This window comes from Geotrypetes seraphini, chromosome 1, assembly GCF_902459505.1.
Source record: "Geotrypetes seraphini chromosome 1, aGeoSer1.1, whole genome shotgun sequence".
In the NCBI taxonomy this organism is placed as follows: Eukaryota; Metazoa; Chordata; class Amphibia; order Gymnophiona; family Dermophiidae; genus Geotrypetes; species Geotrypetes seraphini.
This window is the reverse complement of record NC_047084.1, coordinates 225191390-225211948: the sequence shown is the minus strand read 5'-3', so window position 1 is coordinate 225211948 and position 20559 is coordinate 225191390. Positions and strand designations below refer to the sequence as shown.

The window sequence follows — 20559 nt, the reverse complement described above, 5'->3', positions numbered from 1 at the left end:
TTCAATGTGGTGGCTTGGCATTTTGACGTAACTGCCGGGGGCTCTGTGTCTCTCTCAGTACTAGGAGGAGCACATGGTGGGAAAAGTGTGTGGATTTCTGCAAGTCCCGGATTGCGGGAATAGCTTGGACACCTTACATATAGAATCCTTCAGTGACTACCAGAAAGAAGATTATTGAAGGTAAGAACCTAATCTTCCATTACTGGCATGGTTAAATTAAAGTCACTATAGGTGCTCAAGTCTGCGCAGAGAGATTTGTTTGACTGCCTTTCTTTGTTAAGTTCCAAACAATGAGGAAGATAAAAAAAAAATTCCACAGATGGATTCATTACATGTTGTGATACCATTTATTGGGTCAGCAAAACATTGAAGCCACACAAATTATTCCTTATGTTTATCAGTTTTGGTTAATCATTTTGTTCCAGTTAGAAGAACTTGAGTCTGCTAAGAAATAGTTTTCTCTAGGATCAGGTCAGCTATTGAGACTCTGCTGTGCAGGTTATAGTATGTGTTAACTTTAATTTTGTGCTTTTCCAGGCAGGTCCGTGATCCTCGAGCCAATTTTGATCAGTCCTTGTGTGTTTTGAAGCATGCAAAAACTGTGCAGCCTCATATAATCTCCAAGACCTCATTAATGCTGGGCTTAGGTGAGACGGACGACCAAATATACTCAACAATGACAGGTCAGTCAGCTTCTAATAAAATCCATATTTTGGATTTAAAACTTTGGGTTATTTCTGTTTGGAAGTTTATAGCTTCCTAAAGAGGCTAAAAGTAATTGACTTACAAATAATCACTTTCTTTGCAAATGTTCCCGTATTTCTTGGAGTTCAATTTATTTTTGTATAAGTGGGAATATCTAGTTTTACATGAACTCTAGAATGGAAATTTTCATGCTATTTTTTGGATTGGTATTAAAAAAAGAAATGCAACCTGTAGAAATGTACTTCATGTATTGCACTCCTTACTTTAATAGCAGTTGTAAACTGCAGGTTTTCTTGGGCATTTTTTCTGTGTACTGTAAATAAAAGAATATCTCGTGTCCTTGTTCATTGCACCTGTCTGTGACCCCTTTTGTGTGGGTGCATGTATGAAATTTGTTTAGAACATATATTGCATTCACTGAAGAGGGCCAACAGATGATGAACTTTTATGCTACCAGTGGGCCAGGAGACAAACAGCTGGGAGCAGGAAAAGGAAAACTGACTAATGGATGGTCAGGGAGAATTATCAAGAAGGGTCCAGGAGGTCAGGAATAAAGGAGGGCTAGTACCAGCATGAAGGCAAAAAGCTTGGGTGGGAGCATGAGGGGTTGATTGCACCCATGCCTCTTTAGACAGACACATTGGGATGGAATCTTTTCTACTTGTTTTCCTACAGGATAGTTTGTTTTCAAAAGATAAATTTATTTATAAGATTGGGGATCATCATGATGTCAGCCATCTTGCATTTTGCTCTCTGCTGACGGCAGGCTCTATTGATATTACACAGGAAAACCCAATCTGTAAATCATGAATTGATTAAAATCCTTTTAGAGAAAGGGAGAAAAGACCTGAAATCTTTAATCCATTTCCTTATAGGAGGAGTTTAATCTATTCATGATTTACAGGTTAGGTATCCTATAGTAGTTTTGGGTTTTGTTTTGTTTGCTTTACATAGGTTGTCTTGCTATATATCTCTTAGTAACAGAGTATAGTTTCCTTGAGGGCTACATTGTTCATAATAAAACTTTGCTAATGCTAGTATAACTCTTTTATATAGTACTCTGGATTATTTATTATATTGACAAGTACTCAATACCTGCATAGCTTTCTCTAGCTTTTCAGAGAAAACATCATACAGTGCAAGTTTGAAGAAGAGTACTTAGTAGTGAATATGAGAGATTGAGATTTAAGCCAACATAGAATGGCTGATAAGTATGATTCATTCCTGTCATGGTATGTGCAAAACAAACCCTACAAGAAAGCAAGGAAGGTTTTTTGATTACATTCCTGAAGAATCAAAATTGGCAGGATAGATAGAATGAACCAGAAGCTTAAAAAAAAGAAAGGGAATTCATAGTTGTATCTTGAACAACCAGAAGCAGACTATGAAACTTTTCATAATTTTTTTGCTATTAGTAGTCCGGGCAACCAGATCTTCTATGGTGGTGCTTACAGTTCAGTATTATTGTCATTTTAAGACTATGTACTGCAATATTATAGTTGGGAGAAGCCTATGACTCAAGGCTTGGTTCTCTTTTAAACAGTAGTGCTACATTCCTTAATGTCCTCACCAGACTACTGTAGTCCTGAACTTGTGGGTTGGGCCCTTCAACCAGCAGATAGAAACAAGAAAAAAAAGAAGTCCTGCATGTTTCACCAAATAAGGCCACTGTGTGGGCTTAGATGATTAGTATTTCTCTGTATCCAGCAGATAGTGATGGATGGACCATGCAGTTCCTGACCCAGTGAGAGAGCTAAGCATCAGTTGTAAAGAGGGATATCTCACTTGAAGTTTAAAAAAAAAAAAAAAAAGAGATATATAGTAAATTTATCTGGAGGAGTGTTGATTCAAGTTCTTCTCCTCCATCTCTTCCCATTCCTTGTTCACCTTTGTTTTCTATCTTCCCCTGAGAGAGGTTTAAATAATTGGATGGAAAGCTGCTTCTCCACCTCAAGATATCAGAAAAACTCTTCAGTGTTTGTTCCAGGCCACACAAGCAGTTAGCAGAAATAGGTAGAAACACAGGTCTTTTCTGCCTTCCCAGCCCATGCGCCTAGGGTAATTTTCGAGGCATGTGTCAGGATGTAGGCCTCAGCAAAAGGGGATAACTTAGAGGAGTTTGCACTCCCTACATCTACCCACTGCTGGTCTATTTTTATTTTTTTTTCAGCCAGAGTTTCTATATTTAAATCAAAAGTCAAGACTAGAGCCTTGAGCAAATCTGTATTTTTCAGTGTGCCATTGCAGTTAAGGTCTTCCAGGGGAATGCAGGTTGTAGTCTTTCCTTTGCCAGCTTAAACGGTGTTTATACTCAGCCATAGGCTCATGTCTTAATGCAGCTTGTGCTCCTGAGGAGATCCTCGGGGAACATTTTGGGAGAACATTTTGGTGGATGGGCTTAGTGTAGTCAGTAAGTCTTTTGGTTCCCGTGGCTTCTATTTGAGTGCTGAGTGCAAGCCAGGACCTGACTTATCAGCTAACTTTCAGGCTAAGAAGAATAAATGATATTTAGCAGCACCTTTCAAATCAATGAATATAAAGAACAGGAAGAACAGTCATCTTGAGCAGCCTTCTGAAGTAAATTTGGTCTATGAATCTTTACCAGAGCAGACTGGCTGACTACCTTCACTGAAACACTACTAGGATCCCTCCTGGACACAGCTAGACAACATCTCAGTACAGGAAAAAAAAATATTCCTCATACAACTAGATCTAATTGCAGCGTTTGACCTGGTAGACCATACCATTCTTCTACAAATTCTGGATGCAATTGGTATCACAGACAAAGTGTACACTTGATTCCAAGGATTCTTAAAGACCAGATCCTACAGAGTAAAATCAAGCAACGAAAAGTCAGAACCCTGGTCCAACCCCTGTGGCGTACCTCAGGGATCCCCTTTATCCCCCACATTCTTCAACCTCTACATCGCGTCCCTCGGCACCTATCTAGATAAATCAAACATAATCTCCTACAGCTATGCAGATGACATCGCCATTCTTCTCCCTTTTGATAAACCAAAACCCTCCATGACAGACACTATACATAAAACATTAGAAACAATAACAACTTGAATGAAAGACCACAAACTGAAACTAAACTCAGACAAAACAAAATTCATTCTCCTAGAACATGATAAGACACCATCCATTACAAACCTAATAATCAACTCAACCATATTCCCCATGCAAACCACTCTAAAACTACTGGGAATGACGAATGACAGGTGCTGTACCATGCAACCAACCATGCAACCTCAAATCAATAAAATAATTCTGAAATCTTTCGCAATCATGAGAAACCTAAGACAAGTGTGAAAATTCTTCGACAAAACACAATTCCGGATCCTAGTCCAGGCTCTAATGCTGGGTCTCCTAGACTATTGTAACATTCTCTATCTCCCTTGCCCCGCGACCATGATTAAACAACTGCAAACAGTGCAGAACACAGCCCTGAGACTCATCTACTCTCTGAGGAAACATGCCCTTTCCATCATACCTCCTCTGCCGCTAGAATCCCTGGTGGTCTAAAGATGTAGAGGGCAGGAGCGAGGTTTCCATGCTCCTGTCCTGTTGCTAACCCGGTTGGTTAATGCTGTGAGTTCCGGCTTCAGCTGCTGAGCAGGAGTGTGCTTTGGCGCTTCCTGAATGACCACCCGACTTGGGGGAAAAAATTGGGGTCTTGACTTATATTTGAGTATATACTGTAATTTTCCTGTGAGAATCCAGAAAAAAAAATATGGGGTGTTGATAGATTTCAAATGCATTAATTAAAATTGTGTTCAAAATATATTGATATTCCATATTATATTAATATTATTCACAACTTTATTTAATACTGAATCGTAATTGTATACTTCACGATATTTCTTCGTACTTGTTTGGCCTCAATTGACAGTGTCAATTCATGGCATTGTAGGTAGCTCATATGCTCTACTGTGCAGAATTGCATAAAAAGGTTGAAGCAGAATTTCCTTTCTCGTTCACAAATGTAGTTATTTCAGATCTTAAACATCAATTTCAGAAGCAATTTGCTGAATTGGATGCCAATGCTAGGGAAATTAGATTGTTTCAAAATCCATTTGACTGTAATGTTGCTGCTTTCAATAAAACTCATAAATCTAGAGTTATTTATATTATTATTATTACGGCCCGCTGAAAAGTGCTGAAGTACCTAATGTGGCCCTCATGGTGAAAAGTTTGGAGACCTTTGTTCTAGAAGAAAGGGGTCTGCCCTAGTGGACAGTAGTAGTACATGGAAAAGCATATTTTTTATTTCAACCTTAACTCAAGTGATAGAATGCAGTGCTAATATTCAAATTCTTTTGTGTGCTGGATCCAACAGGGCCCAGGCACAGCATTCATGGATAATTTGAGGATTTGGCATATTCTGAGCATGCCAAGTCAAAAATAGTTGGTGGTGAGGAAAACACTCTGAACAAATGCAGGGCTGAGAGGTCAAACTCGATAACAAAATGATACTACAACCAAAACTTCTCAGAGAAAATGTCCAAAATAGAAGTTAGATGAAATTCAAATACAATAAAGTAAATGCATTTATACATACACTCAGATATGTGTAATCCGACCAAGAGCTGTGGCTCTTATAGCCGAACCGACCGTCCCCATCACTGTGTATGACTATAATGCTGGTGATATTAGGGTGCTTCTTAAATAATAAAAGTATTTTTCAATGGCAATAAAAGGAAAAACAATTCCTACTTAAAGGAGTGTTGGTAGGTCCCAACATGGACCATGTTTCGAAGGTCTTTTTCAAGGAACCCAAAAGAGGTGTTGGTAGTTTAAAATGCCAAGGAAATAATTGCTGGGTGATGTAGATGAGAAAAATTATACTAGAGTGATAAAAGATAAAAGACAAGGTTTTAAGATTAGTACAAAATGCTTGCATAACATAGTCTGAAAAGAAAGCTCTAAAAAGCAACACAGGAAAGGATACTTGCCATAAGTTGAAAAAGTCGCTTCTAATCCTTCAAAGGTATGGCGGTGAACAAACGCCGAGTTTAAATGTCAAGGGCAAAAAATGACGTAGTGCCATGAAAAACGGAACTACGTACAGATCAGCTGAGCTGCACTGATACGTCTTGTGAAAAAAGCTGTCCGATTGAAAAAATGTTAAACAAGTGGTCATACTAAGAAAAGGCCACCAGGGGGAGCAAGATACAGAGAAACTAGGTTAGCAGTGCAAAAAAACTGAAGTAGAAAATCTGAAAAACTAAAAAACTAAGGATACAAAAAATAAAAAATAGAAAATATGAATAAAAAGGAAAAGATACCAAAATGTATCATAGAAAGGCTTGCCATTCGATTTCACTGTTAAGTCCATCAGGGTGAAGGGTATGTAATTTGAGGATTACCGTAACCGTTGTTCTTTAACCCATAAGATACGTGAGAGGTCACCATCCCTCGAAAGGTGCTTCTACAACAGAGAAATGTAGATCTTCAACAGAGTGTTGTTTATCTGACCAGTGCTGGACAAGGGGGGCTTCCAATTTTTTGGTACGAATTTTGCTGAGATGTTCAGCGATCCTCAACTTCATATTGCGAGAAGTCTGTTTAAGATCTACATTTCTCTGTTGTAGAAGCACCTTACCTTTCGAGGGGTGGTGACCTCTCACGTATCTTATGGGTTAAAGAACAACGGTAATACTGACCCAGAACATGAAACCACAGAAACCTGTGGTTGGCCAGAAAAATGGGAATATGCAAGTACGCCTCCATCAGATCCAGGGAGGCCAGAAATTCCCCCAGAGCCACTGCTGCAATGACCAACCTCATGGTCTCCATGTGGAAGCGAGGAATCTTGAGAGCCGCATTCATGTACTGAAGATCCAGAATCGGTCTCCAATCTTTTGATCCTTTGTTTAGCACGATGAAATATACAGTGTATCTGCCAGAGCCCGAGAGGTCACGTGCCACCAGTTCTATAGCTCAAATATCCAGCAAGTGCTGAACAGTAGCCTAGACCTTGTGTGCCTTGTCTGGGCACCCAGACGGAGAATCCACAAGCCAATCTGACAGAGGTTGGGCAGATTCCAGCTTGTAGCCTGACCAAATAATTTCCAAGACCCACTAGCCTGCTATAATGTGCATCCAGGCAAACAGAAACTCCGAAAGCTGACCCCCTATCTGCAGAGGAGCATGCAGCTCTCTGGCAGCATTGTGTCTTTCGGGCAGATCATGCAGGACAGATGGCGGAAGGTTGGGAACGCTTGTAGCCTACATACTGAACTCTGAAGATCTCTGCAACGAGGAAGAAACATATTGCCTGTAGTCACAAAAATTTATGCGGGAGTCATGAAAATTAGAACGCCCAGAACCCCTTGAAGGTCAAGCTCTACTATCAGTGTCTTCGGATGACAGGCGACCACCAAATCCATGAGGTCATCCAGGCCCTTGCCAAATAGCAACTGCCCCTTGAAAGGCAACCGTGCTAAAGTTGCCTTAGAGTGAAATCACCAGCCCACTACTGAACCCACAGCATTTGGCGTGCTGAAATAGAATATGCTGACACTTTCAAAAGGTCATATAAAGCATCTGCCATGTAATCCATCTCAGTCATCAGAAGCTGAGGAGGAGGATCCACCGCATAAGTCTCCAGTGTACACAGCTGAGAGAGGCTTGTGCCATAAAGGACGTCACCACAGCTGCTCTAATGCCTAAATTCGCCATCTCAAAAATTTTCCTGGGGACCACATCCACACGGCAGTCCTGCATATCCTTTAATACCACTCCCCCTTCACTGGGAAGAGAGGTGCGCCTAGTCACTAAGGAATCCACCTTGGGCTGTGCCAGAAGCTGCTGGCACTAGGGCGCCTTAGGACACAAGTGGGACATAGCCCTAGCATTTCTCAAAAGGACCTTCTGGAGAGTCAAACTGCTCAGAGACCATACAACTCATATCCGGATGCCAAGGAAAAGTCGCAGATTGCAAGCGCACACTGCCAAGCCAGGGAAAAGATGAAGTAGTAGACAGAGCTGGCTGAGCAGCCCAGTTCAGTTCTTGCAATGATTCAGTTATCAGATCAGGCAAAGCTGCAAGTTTAAATAAGCGCAGCACAGATGGATCATTCCGCAGATCCAGTACCCAAGTCCGGATCCCCTAATATGGGAAGGGCTGTACTATCAAACAAAAGGCCAGAGAGGTCAGGATCAATCGTCGGATACCCCAAAACAGAAGTCGAAACATGAACGGGTGGAGAGGGCGGAGGAGGGGAGAACCCTGAGGACACCCCGCCGCCCACAGATGTCGATGGAGGAGGCAGAAAACAGCCAGTTGCAGAACCTCTGGTGTGAAATAAGGACCACAAAAATCTCAAAGTCTGAAAAAATATCAGACCCCTGGAGCTTAGAGTTGCCCTAGATGACTTAGACTTGTGTTTCTTAGGCTGCAGAAGGTCCGCAGCCTAGCTACCTGAAGGACCAGCTTAATCAAGCCCCAAAAGCAATGGCGGCCTTCCCACTGGGCTAGCTGAGCGTGGAACCACCTGCTTCTATGAGGGGGAAGCAGAACTGGTAGCTACTGCTCCCCTTCGCTGTGCCACGAGGCGGAGGATGCTCCAAAAGCACTAACTTTGTGCAAACTTCACAAGTTCACAAGAGGAGACCCTGAGGACTCCATCCCAGCAAGTTTCCTGGCAAAAATTTGACTTTTGAAGAAGCAGGGAGAAGATGAAAAAAAAAATTGCTAAAAATCTAAGATGGCCACCGACACTGAATTAGCGCCAAAAGCATGCTAAAATACACACTTCCCAAAAATAAAAAATGGCAGTTTTAGGATTTTTCAGGTGGGGGAAGACAGAGGAACCTTTGAAACCACAGAAAACCCCTCAAAATTAACTTTTGAAAATCGCTATGAGAGCCTGTCAGTTCTGCTGTACTCACTGTTGTTACCAGAGACACTGGGCTGCACCTGCTTCCAGCTTTGTTCAGTAGCTGGTTCAGAATTCACTGTCACAATGTTGGGAATGTTTTCTCAAAGCTGATCATTGGGCTGCTGGTAAGACTCCCTTGTCTGACTATGCCTCCGCCCCTGTGGACCAACGGATGCGCACCAGGATGGGCGGAGGCGCAAAACGCAGCTAGCATGCTGCAGGACACTGCTGAACCCCCTAAGCGCGCTAAATAGTCTGCACTCGCCTTCCGCTTAATGGACATCCCTGAGCTCCAAGGAATCCTATGCAGACTGGCTAACAGGTACCCAAAAAGGGATCAGCCTGTCAGCTACAGACTGATGTCTGTGAATTCACAAGCAGGCAGAGCCTCCAAATCGCCTTGAATATGATGAATTATGTCGAATTAAAACAACAAAAATGAGGAGAGTAGAATACATGCAGCTGCAGCCATGCTTGCAGAAGGAAAGACTGCTATAAGGCGCTATACTAAGCTGTGAAATACACTGGAGGCAGAGTGAAAAATCCAAAGTGGATTCCTTCTGCAGTCCGTGCAAGTATGGGGCAATAACCCTGTTGTCTAGAATGTTTCACCTATTGCATATTCGTGTAAAAAAAAGAGAAAAGAGGCCTGTGTGTTTTAGGGGAGGGGTTTGCTAACCAGCCTGTTGAGATGAGTCTTCTTGAGTTTCAAGTCACTTTGGGCCACTAAGGAGTTCAAGCCATGTCAGGACAGATTGAGTGCAGCAAGATCTGCAAGGCGCTTGGCTCTTCCAGTTGGTGCCGTAAACATGAGAGGGATCACCAAGGAGATCTAGTTTTTTCTTTAGGGGATCAGATTTCACTGACCTGTGGCATTGGGGAGGATATAAAAATGCTAATGAAGATGGCAGGACTACTCAGCCATGCAGGTCTTCAGGCTGTGTTGACACTGTTCTTTTGGCAGGGCCAGACTTGGAGCAGCTCTGTGGAGAAAAACTGCCAGTTTTAGTTCTCATCGTGGTCATGGTACTGGTTCTACAGGTTCCTTATTGAGGCAGATTTCAAACCTGAATTTGTGCTGATCATGCACCAGGGTAAGGAATAGGCATGGGTCAATCTGGAAAGAGGGAATGGAAAATGTATTTACATTGGTGTGATATACAAGCCTTCTTCACAGACAAAAGGGACAGATTTAATTGAAGTCATTCAAAATATAACTGTAAAAGGGGAAATACTACCAATAGGTGACTTTAATATGCCAGATGTTGATTGGGGGTATTCCTATTGTGGGGTGTCCTAGAGATAGGAAGATCTGGATTCTCTATAGGGAGAACTGTTTCAGCAGCTGGTAATGGAACATACATGGAATGGGGGGCCTTATTGGATTTAGTGCTTATGAATTTGGAAAAGTGTTTCTGATGTTATAGTGGGTGATCATCTGGAATCCAGTGATCACCGGATGCTGTAGTTTAATACTAAGACAGGTATAGAGAGGGCTCGTTCGAAAGTGAAGGTTATAGACTTTAAAAAAAACAAACAAACCTAAGTTTGTTCAGATAGGAGATTGCTTCAAGGAGTTGTCTGGATGGATTATCTGGAAGAAGTAGAAGTGTGTGTGTGTTTGCGTGTTTTTATTTCTTTATTGATAAAAGGATATAACAGTAGAAACCGAACAATAAAAAAATGCAAAAGAATACAATCATCACTGAATAGTTTCATCATTATACTACAAAACAAGAAAGAGAAAATAGTGGGACAGGACAATGGACTTTCCACCAATCAAACAAAGCCAACAGGATGCTATGGGGACGTTTATTAATGTCCAAGTTGAAAAGTCAACTTGGACATTGGTGGGCATCTTTACAGCATCCTGTTGGCTTTGCTCCATTGGCTTTGTTTGATTGGTGGAAAGTCCACTTTCTCGTCCTACCATCCATCTGACCAGGATGAACAAACAAATGCTGAAATGGTATCAGAAATTAGGGAGGCTAACAAACTGGATAACATAATAATAATAATAATAGGTGATTTCAATCACCCCAATATTGACTGGTAAGTGTAACATCAGGGCATGCTAGGGAGATAAAATTCCTAAATGAAATCAAGGATTTCTTTATAGAGCAGGTGGTTCAGGAATCAACAAGAGGCAATGCAATTATGGACCTAGTTCTTAGTGCGGCACATGAATTGGTGCAGGAGGTAATGGTGCTGGGGCCGCTTGATAACAGTGATCATAATATGGTCAGAATTGATATAATCCTTGGAGTAATCCCAGGAAATCAAAGACAACAACATTTAACTTTAAAAAAGGAGACTATGATAACATGAAGAGAATGGTAAGAAATAAATTAGAACTGCATTGGTCAAAAATTTACATCAGGCATGGATGTTATTCAAAAATACCATTCTGAAAGCCCAGGGCAGATATATTCCATGTATTAAAATAGGAGAAAGGAAGACCAAATTGCAGCCTGTAAGGTTAAGTGAGGTAAAGGGAGCTATTAGAGATAAATGAGAATCCTTCAGAAAGTGGAAGAAGGATCTTAATGAAAATTGTAAACATTACAAGGAATGCAAGTCAAATGCAAGGTGCTGATAATGAAGGCAAAGAGAGACCTTGAAAAGAAGATTGTGCAAAAACACATAGTGTAAACTTTAAGTATATTGTTCGTCTCTATTTCGATTATTTAAATTTTAATTGATCCATGTAGTCTGTTATGTGAATTGTACGTGAGACCACTATCTAGTGGCTTTTAAATTGTTCATCGCTTAGAAAATTTGTATAAGCGATTCATCAAATGTTAATAAAACTTGAAGAAGCCGGGAAAATAATCAGTTGGACCACTAGATCAATGTTTCTCAGTATCCCCTTGCCAGTCAGGTTTTCAGGATTTCCACAATGAATATGCATGAACTTCATTTGCATGCACTGCCTTCATTATATGCAAATTTCTTTCAAACATATTCATTGTGGTGCTCAGGGAAGACAAGGCAATAGCAGAGAGATTAAATGAATTCTTTGCTTCAGTCTTCACTGAGGAAGATGTTGGGGGGGGGATACTGGTACTAGAAATGGTATTTAATTCCGATGAGCCACAGAAACTGAAACAAATCTCTGTAACACTTGAAGATGTGATGGGTCAGTTTGACAACTGAACAGTAGCAGATTGCCAGAAAAAGATGGTATACATCCCAGATTATAGATAGAATTGAAAAATGAACTTGCAAAGATATTGTCAGCAATCTGTAATTTTATCTTTAAAAATATAGCATGGTACCAGAAGACTGGAGGATGGCCAATGTCACGCTGATTTTTAAAAAGGGCTCCATAGGTTATCTGAGAAATTATAGATCAGTGAATCTGATGTTAGTGCCAAGCAAAATGATAGAGATTATTATAAAGAAAAAAATGACAGAACATATACATAAGCATGGATTATTGATACAAAGCCAACATGTAGTGTATCTAGATTTTCAGAAATTTTTGACAAAGTTCCTCATGAGAGGCTCTTGAGAAAATTAAAGAGTCATGGGATAGGTGGCAAAGTTCAGTTGTGGATTAGGAATTGGTTATCAGATAGAAAACAGAGGGTAGGGTAAATGGTCATTTTTCTCAATGGAAGAGAGTAAACAGTGGAGTGCCACAGGGATCTGTACTGGGACTGATGCTATTTAACTTATTTATAAATGATATGGAAATTGAGACAACTCGTGAAGTGATTAAATTTGCAGATAACACTAAACAAAGTTGTTAAAAAGTATACGAATTGTGAAAAATTGTAGGCAGACCTTAGGAAATTGGAAGACTGGGCGTCCAAGTGACAGATTAAATTTAATGTGGACAAATGCAAAGTGATGCACATTGGGAAGAATAACCCAAATCATAGTTACCGGATGCTAGGGTCCACCTTGGGGGTTAGCGCCCAAGAAAAGGATCTGGGTATCATTGTAGACAATACAATGAAACCTTCTGCCCAATGTTCAGCAGCGGTCAAAAAAGCAAACAAGATTCTAGGAATTATTAAAAAAGGGATGATTAACAAGATTAAAAATGTTATAATGCCCCTGTATCGCTCCATGGTGCGACCTCACCTGGAGTATTGCGTTCAATTCTGGTCTCCTCAAGAAAGATATAGCGGCATTAGAAAATGTTCAAAGAAGAGCAACAAAGATAATAAAGGGGACTCCTCTCGTATAAGGAAAGACCAAAAATGTTAGGGCTCTTTAGCTTGGAAAAGAGACAGCTGAGGGGAGATATGATTGAAGTCTACAAAATCCTGAATGGAGTAGAACTTGTACAAGTGGATCAGTTTTTTACTCTGTCAAAAATTACGAAGACTAGGGGACACTCTATGAAGTTACAGGGAAATACTTTTAAAACCAATAGGAGGAAATATTTTTGCACTCAGAGAATAGTTAAGCTCTGAAATGCGTTGCCAAAGGTTGTGGTAAAAGCGGATAGCGTAGCTGGTTTTAAGAAAAGTTTGGACAATTTCCTTGAGGAAAAGTCCATAGTCTGTTATTGAGAAAGACATGGGGAAAGCCACTGCTTGCCCAGTATCGGTAGCATGGAATGTTGCTACTCTTTGGGTTTTGGCCAGTTAGTAGGGGCCTGGATTGGCCACCGTGAGAACGGGCTACTGGGCTTGATGGACCGTTGGTCTGACCCAATAAGGCTAGTCTTATGTTCTTGGAAAAGTATAGACCTAAAATTGTTAGAGGTATACAATTAATGAATCATTTTCATGTTGTGATGAATTTTATTGCATGAAATGAGGAATAGGGGACTGAAATGTCAATTTTTTGAGCTCCAAAATGTTTGGAATATTTCTTTTCATTAGAGAAACTTTCGTGATGAAGAGGTCCTTTTATCAATTCCTTTACATCTTGATCTTTGTATTTTGGCATCTGTTGCCTCCTTCTAAAAGACCTAGGTCCATCTATTTTGAATTGCTTGAACTAATGCTTACTATTATTTTTTCCTAAATTATTTTATTTGAACATAGTTAATTATGTAGCTTGAGGGAAAGGAAGAGCACAGGCAAATATCCATTTTTCATGCTACCTGTTAACAGTATTGTTTTCCATTTTACAGCTTTACGAGAAGCAGGTGTGGACTGTTTAACACTGGGACAATATATGCAGCCAACAAAACGCCATCTAAAGGTAAAAACACAGTACTGTGCAAAGGGAATAAATGCTGGTAATCCATTTTGATACTCGGTGCACATCATGTCACACATAACTGTCCTGCAAGCATACATGTACTGTTCAAGACTGCTGTGCCTGTCCTGATAGTTATGTTGCCTTTGTCTCCCTGTCATTCTCTTAGAGAAAACATCTCCCTTTTGAGATTGAGTTGTTAGACTTTCAGTATTGAGAATGAATGGACTAGTGGTTAGAGAAATGGACTCTTCTCTATGCACATATCCAAAACACTGCTAACAAATATTCCAGTGCAATGTGTCTAGTGGTCTTGAATAGAGAGCTGCACGGGAACGGGGATGACGGGAATCCCGCGGGACCCGCGGGGATCCCGCGGGTTCCCCCTTTGGGTCACGGGGATCCCGTGGGGACGCCCCCTAGGGTCGCGGGGATCCCGTGGGGACGCCTCCGAGGGTCGCGGGGTTCCTGCGGGGTTGGATCGCAGCGGGGTTGGTCGAGCCGCGAGGGTAGTCTCCTTCTCCTTACCTGCCCTGTCGCAGCACACATCCGAACGGAAATCTTCCCGATGTCAGCGCTGACGTCGGAGGGAGGGCTTAAGCAAAGCCCTCCCTTCCTCCGACGTCAGCGCTGACATCAGGAAGACTTCCGGTCGGCTGTGTGCGGCAGGGCAGGTAGGAAGAAGGCAATGGCGTACGAAAGAAGGGGGAGGGGGCGGACCGCCCCGGAGAATGTGCACAGCCGGTCAGATCCCCCGATCGACCGACAACAGGCCCGGCCGACAAATCTCCCTGCCCTGTAGCCGCGAATTTAAATTACCTCTTACAGCAGCTTCACTACTCCAGCTGCTGTAAGAAGGTAATTTAGATTCGCGGCTACAGGACAGGGAGATTTGTCCGACCGGGCCTGTTCTGTTGTCGGTCGGGTGCAAAAGCGCCACAAAGGTGGAGGCAGGGAGGGAGGAAAGGTGGAGTGGAGAAGAAAAGACGCATAAGGGGGGAGAAGGCCGCTGAAAGTACTGGGGAAGACAAAGGGGTGGAAAAGAACGCTGAAAGGACATGGGGTAAACGGGAGAAAGGGGGGGAAGGACCCTGAAAGCACTGGGGAAGACAAAGGGGTGGAGAATGCCACTGAAAGGACATGGGGAAGACAGAGGGGGGAGAAGGCCGCTGAAAGGACATGGGGAAGGCAGAGAGGGGAGAAGGATGCTGCCTGACAGGACATGGGAAAGATGGTGGGGGAGAAGGACACTGAAAGGAAATGGGGAAGAGGGAATGGGAAGAAGACGCTGGCAGGGAAGAAGACAGAGGTGCCAGACTATGGGGGGAGCGGAGGGAAAAAGATGGGTGCCAGACCAATTTGGGAGGGGGGAGAAAGGGAGAGGCACAGTAACAGAGCAAATGGAAGACACAGAGAGAAGAGAGGCAGTGGATGGAAGGAATTGAATGAGAACATGAAGAAAGCAGAAACCAGGCAATAAAGGTAGGAAAAAAATTATTATTATTTTTTTTTTTTGCTTAAGGATAAAGTAGTATATTAGTTGTGTTGATAAAAATTTATAAACATTAGAGGCTCTGGTAGAAACCCGTTTACAAAGTATGTATTCTTCCCAATTAATATTTCCAAATTAATAAAGTCTTTTTGCTTATTTTTAAATGGGTTTCTACCAGAGCCTTTAATTCAGTAGCATAATTAAATGAAATAACTATTTCTGTAGTTTATAGGGACAGGCGGGGACGTAGGGGATTCCTCGCGGGGACGGGTGGGGACGGAGGGGATTCCTCACGGGGACGAGTGGGGACGGAGGGATTCCTCGCGGGGACGGGTGGGGACGGGTGGGAGTCCTCACGGGGACGGGTGGGGACGGGTGGGACTTTGGCGGGGACGGGTGGGGACGGGTGGGATTTCTGTCCCCGCGCAACTCTCTAGTCTTGAACTCTAGGGTCTAGTAACTGAATTAGCAAGTTGCTTGCAGAGAACTAGCTCATGTTTTCCAACTCCACCAGGGAGCTGCTCATGCCCCCTCAGTATGTTTTCTGCAAGCAAGTTGCTCAGAAGTGTTTTTGATCTGCTCTGCAGTTTTATTATTTTCGGGTATTTTTTCTCAGTATTCTTTGGAGGCTCTGTTCCCAGAGGTTCCCACTTGGTGGGACCTCTTCCTGGGAGAAGACATGCATATTAGTTGCATAGTAAAATCCTGTCTCTACCATTTATGCATGATTTGTTCCATATCAAAATTTCTGGAACCCAAATCAATAATATACTAATACACTCATTAATTATTTCCAAACTTGACTACTGTAATTCTTTATTTATGGGTATCACACAAAAGGAAAAAAAAGCATCTACAAATCATTCAATATACAGCTATCAAGCTCATTTAAAATGCAAAAAAGTACAACCATGTAATAACACCTCTTTTACAAAAGGCACATTGGCTGCCAATCAGTCATAGAATCCCATTTAAGATCATTTTACTATCATTTAAAACACTATCATCAAACGAGCCACAATTTAAAATAAACTACTCATTCCTTACATACCTTCTGGAGGTCTATACGGGCGACACAATTTTTCTGGCATTGGCCATCTTGGATTTTAAACAATCTGATGGATTCCTTAGGCCTTTTTACCCCTATATCATGCCAGATTTGCACTGGATGGCTGGCCAAGGAGGGTCCCTGTCCCATCTGTGACAGAGCATGCAGGGAGGGTCAGGAGCTTCGGGATTAGCCTCATCTGAGTCCTCCAGGGTTGGAGATCCCCAGGAGTTGCATTCCCAGGAGAAGAGACCCTTCCCAGGACCTCTCCACTGGATTATAGGGTTTATTATAGTAAACTTTTTATGTATTTTATTTTTCTAATGTGTTTATCCCAGTGGAATCTATTTTGGCTGAATTTTCTAAATAGTATTTTATGACATTTTTAATAGAATGATGCGTTCATAATCACTTTTCTTAATGCAGGTGAAGGAGTATATCACACCAGAAAAGTTTAAGTACTGGGAAAAAGTAGGTAATGAACTTGGATTTCTTTACACAGCCAGTGGGCCTCTGGTGCGTTCTTCATACAAAGCAGGTATGTGCAGGATCATTTTTCTTCTTTTGTTGTTAAACAACAGTCATCTAAGCATTATGAGTGATAGTTGTAATACTATAATTATATGCTGTAAAGGCTTTGGATAGGGTTGATCCTCTTAGAATTGAAAGTACACCATTTGGGGTCTCCGTGACCAGAAGTCACATACCCGAGGGTAGTTATTTTTAAATTACTTAACTACATCCATAAGATAGAGATTTTGAGAGCGATTCAAATGAAGGGATCTTGAGTTATGAAGGTCTTATGCTTCCAGGATTTTATGGCGCAGTTAGCAGCCAAGAGGAATTCTATGCAAGCTTACTTAGGAAACAAAATCCCTTTTGCTCTTTTCTATCCAGCTCACCTAAAGATCCAATATTCTGGTAAGACCTGCTATTTTGAATTGGCTTCCAAGGCCTCGATGTTTGTGAAACAACTGCCGGATGAACTTGTCAGTGATTATATTTTTTGGGATCACATTTTATGGTCTCTTACCATGCACTGTTTTTGATAAGACCTTATTATCTCAGTGGTGTGAATACCAGGCCATAGATATAAATAGGCCTTGTTTATTTTTGGACGTCTTTAGTATACTAGCTGACTGTTTCTTGGCAGATGTCCTAATAGCACCCAATGTCCCTTACCCTGTGGCGTTCTTGATCCCTTTCTCTGGGGGCCTCATGGTCCAGGACCAGAGCGGTCTTGCACAGAGAAAACCAATTGTGGTATATTTAAGTGGATTGGGATCGCTATATATCAGACCTGGACATCGAGACTTTATGCTGACCTTATTATATACTATAATTTCTTTTGATATTTTCAATGCATATATGCTTGTATCATTTTTTGTCTTGAACTGGATGATTGTTGGTGACAACATATCTTGGGACCTTGTTTTCTGGTTAAAGATAAGACCTTATCACTTCAGAGACCCAACTCACAGGTACTGGATACAAACAGGTCTTGTTTTCTTTGGAAATCTTCAGTATGCTCACTGACTGTTCTTGGTTGAGGTCCTTAATTGTACCCAATAGTAGCTTTTGGGGAGTGTCTTAGATAGGCTTTAGAAACTTTTTATAGGTGGGCATTTATTTTGGATGTTTTATTTTTTTTTTCGGGAAGAGATGGTTAGGGGAGTTTTGAGGATGTTTGTGTTTGTATGGCTGGGCGTATGGATGGAAGAATGTGCCTTGGGGATGTTTTGTAATATCTGCCCTTTTTCCTTTTTTTTCTTTTTTTTGTCTCTGCCATACTGAACAGAGGGGGTCGCTGGCTGGGATCGCCCCCTCTTATTATTATATATGATAATACCCGTCTCCCTCTTTCTCTTACATATTCACATGGTTCTTAAATTTTTATCATGGAATGGTAATGGCATAGTATCCCCAATCAAGAGGCATAAGATTTTATGAACCTTGAATAGACAATGGGCTGATATAGCCTTTTTACAAGAAACCCATCTACCTACTGTGGCACATCTGAAATTGAGGAGCTGGTGGGTTAGAGAAGTTCTTGAGTCTCCGGCGTCTCATAGAAAGGCAGGATTGGCGATTTTATATAGGAAAGGGCTGAGTGTTACCACCCATAAGGTCTGGTCTGACCCCAAAAGCACATATTTGGTGACCAGGGTAACTTTGAATAGGCAAGATTTAATATGTAATATCTATGCTCCTAACATTTGGGATGCAGAATTCATGCGAACACTCTTGAGTATGCTTCAACAAGGTCTCCCAATTATAGGGGGGACATTAGCCAGCCTTTTTGATCCCACAATGGACCCTCATGACAGGTATGCACCGGATAAGGGTTTGTCTCTGTTTTCTTCTATGGCTGTTTTCTTCTAGAGGTCTGGCAGGTGTTACAACCCAGTGACTGTGATTTTACTCATTTGTTGCTCATGCAACGCAGTCCCATATTGATTGCTGGTTGATTTCGAATACACGCTTTTTCTCAGGTACACTCTGGAGACATAGGAGATTATGACTAGAGAATGACATGGCGACAAAATTTTCCCCGTCCTGGCAGGAACTCAATTTCCTTGTCCCATCCTCATGAGTTTTGTCACTGTTCCTGTTGCATTCCTGTAATCTCTGCCTTAACCACACAAGTCTCAAACACTTACGCTTTTAAAGGCTAGAGCTTGCAGGAATGGGGCAGGGACAGGAAAAGAACTCAGGGGGATGGGAAAATGAGTTCCTGCGGGGACGGGGAAAAATGTATCCCCGTGTCATTCTCTAGTTATGACATCTCAGATCATGCAATGTTATTGTTTACTATGGAATTCCCCGGGAATGTCCAGAAAGTACAACAGTGGAGGCTCTCCCTCTCCTTATATACTGATATGGAGTTCCACCAGTTTTTGATTCAAAAATGGAAGGAATATACCATCCATAATGCTATCCTTGAAGGGGAGCCAGTGGAGGGGAGAGTTTGGCTTACTCTAGCACAAATAAGAAGAAAGACCAATAGATCTTGTTAGGGCAGATTGCTGACTGTATGGAATTTACCTGACCCTTATCAATAGAACACTTTTGATTGCCCTTGAGGAAGTAATTCATGAACTTATTAATTAGTTCACAATCAAATCGTTGACCTTTTTAAAAAATTTCTTACATGGTAATAAGAGTGAGAAGCTGTTAGTTAATTTGATTCGGAGGACAAAAGGATTTTCCTCTATTTTACAACTATGTGATGATGGGTGAGGGGTAGCACAGAAAGATGATGAAATAGCAGTTGTCTTCCAGCAATATTTTCAAGCACTATATTCAGCACCCTCATAATCTCTTGCAGTCCATATCTAGGCCCTTCCCCTGCTGCCTCTGACTGGCTGATTGTAGCCCCTCCCAAGCAAGCACTCAGGTGACCTCACTAGCCTTCTGAACCCTCTCTGGGCGGCTCTCTTTCTAATTGCCTCATACAATGGCAATGGCCTCATCACGAGGCTGTCTCGTCATACAACTCTCTCCTCTGCTCTGGACACCCTTGCTCCCCCTGTTCCTTGCTCTGTCAGAGCATGTATGTCTCTGGAAGAGATTTATCGATGATATTTTTATATAAGAGAAAAATTGAAAGAATTTGTGATATAGTTGAACGGTTGCCATCCTTCGATTAAGTTTAAATGACTATGCACCCTACGGAGATAGCATTTTTAGATGTTAACATTGTGAGAGATGGGATACAATTTTGGACATCTGTACATGCAAAACCACTTTATTAGAATATACCAGCATGCATCCATGGACCTTGAAGAGCAATCTGCCTACATCTCAGTTTTTTAGGTATCACCGAATATGTCAAACAACTGAAGAATTTTTATGTCAAGCTGAGAAAATGAGAATGAAATACCAGGAACGTGGATATCCAAAAACAGTGGTTACAAAAACCATGAAAAGCTCTCGTGAACAGTTATTACAGTATAAAATTAAGGAGGCAGATAATTCATTGGTCCCATGTACCCTTAAATTTTCTAAAAATTCCCAAATGTTAGGTAGAAGAATCAAGCAATTGTGGCCCATGTTAAGGTTAAACCTGGTTTTCAGTCATCAGCATGCAAGATTGCTTTTTTCCCATAATTGGAATCTGAGTAATTTACTCTGCAAATCGGATGTGTGGACATGTAAAGAGGAAGGGAGAGTGGGTAATTTTTGCTACGGTCATTGTACAGCATTTGATGTGATGCTAGAGGGTAGAGATCCCAAGAAGAAAAGTGGGTTGAGTACAGAGG

General features: G+C 41.6%; 1 protein-coding gene across 1 annotated transcript in view; it reads left to right on the top strand.

Moving 5' to 3' along the window:
• The window catches only part of LIAS (lipoic acid synthetase), a 124200-nt gene that overhangs the window by 93349 nt on the left and 10292 nt on the right, over positions 1 to 20559 (top strand). The window contains exons 8-10 of the mRNA XM_033947356.1: positions 538 to 683; positions 13690 to 13760; positions 16724 to 16835. Of these exons, the coding sequence (XP_033803247.1) occupies positions 538 to 683; positions 13690 to 13760; positions 16724 to 16835 (329 nt within the window). The remainder of the gene's footprint in view (positions 1 to 537; positions 684 to 13689; positions 13761 to 16723; positions 16836 to 20559) is intronic.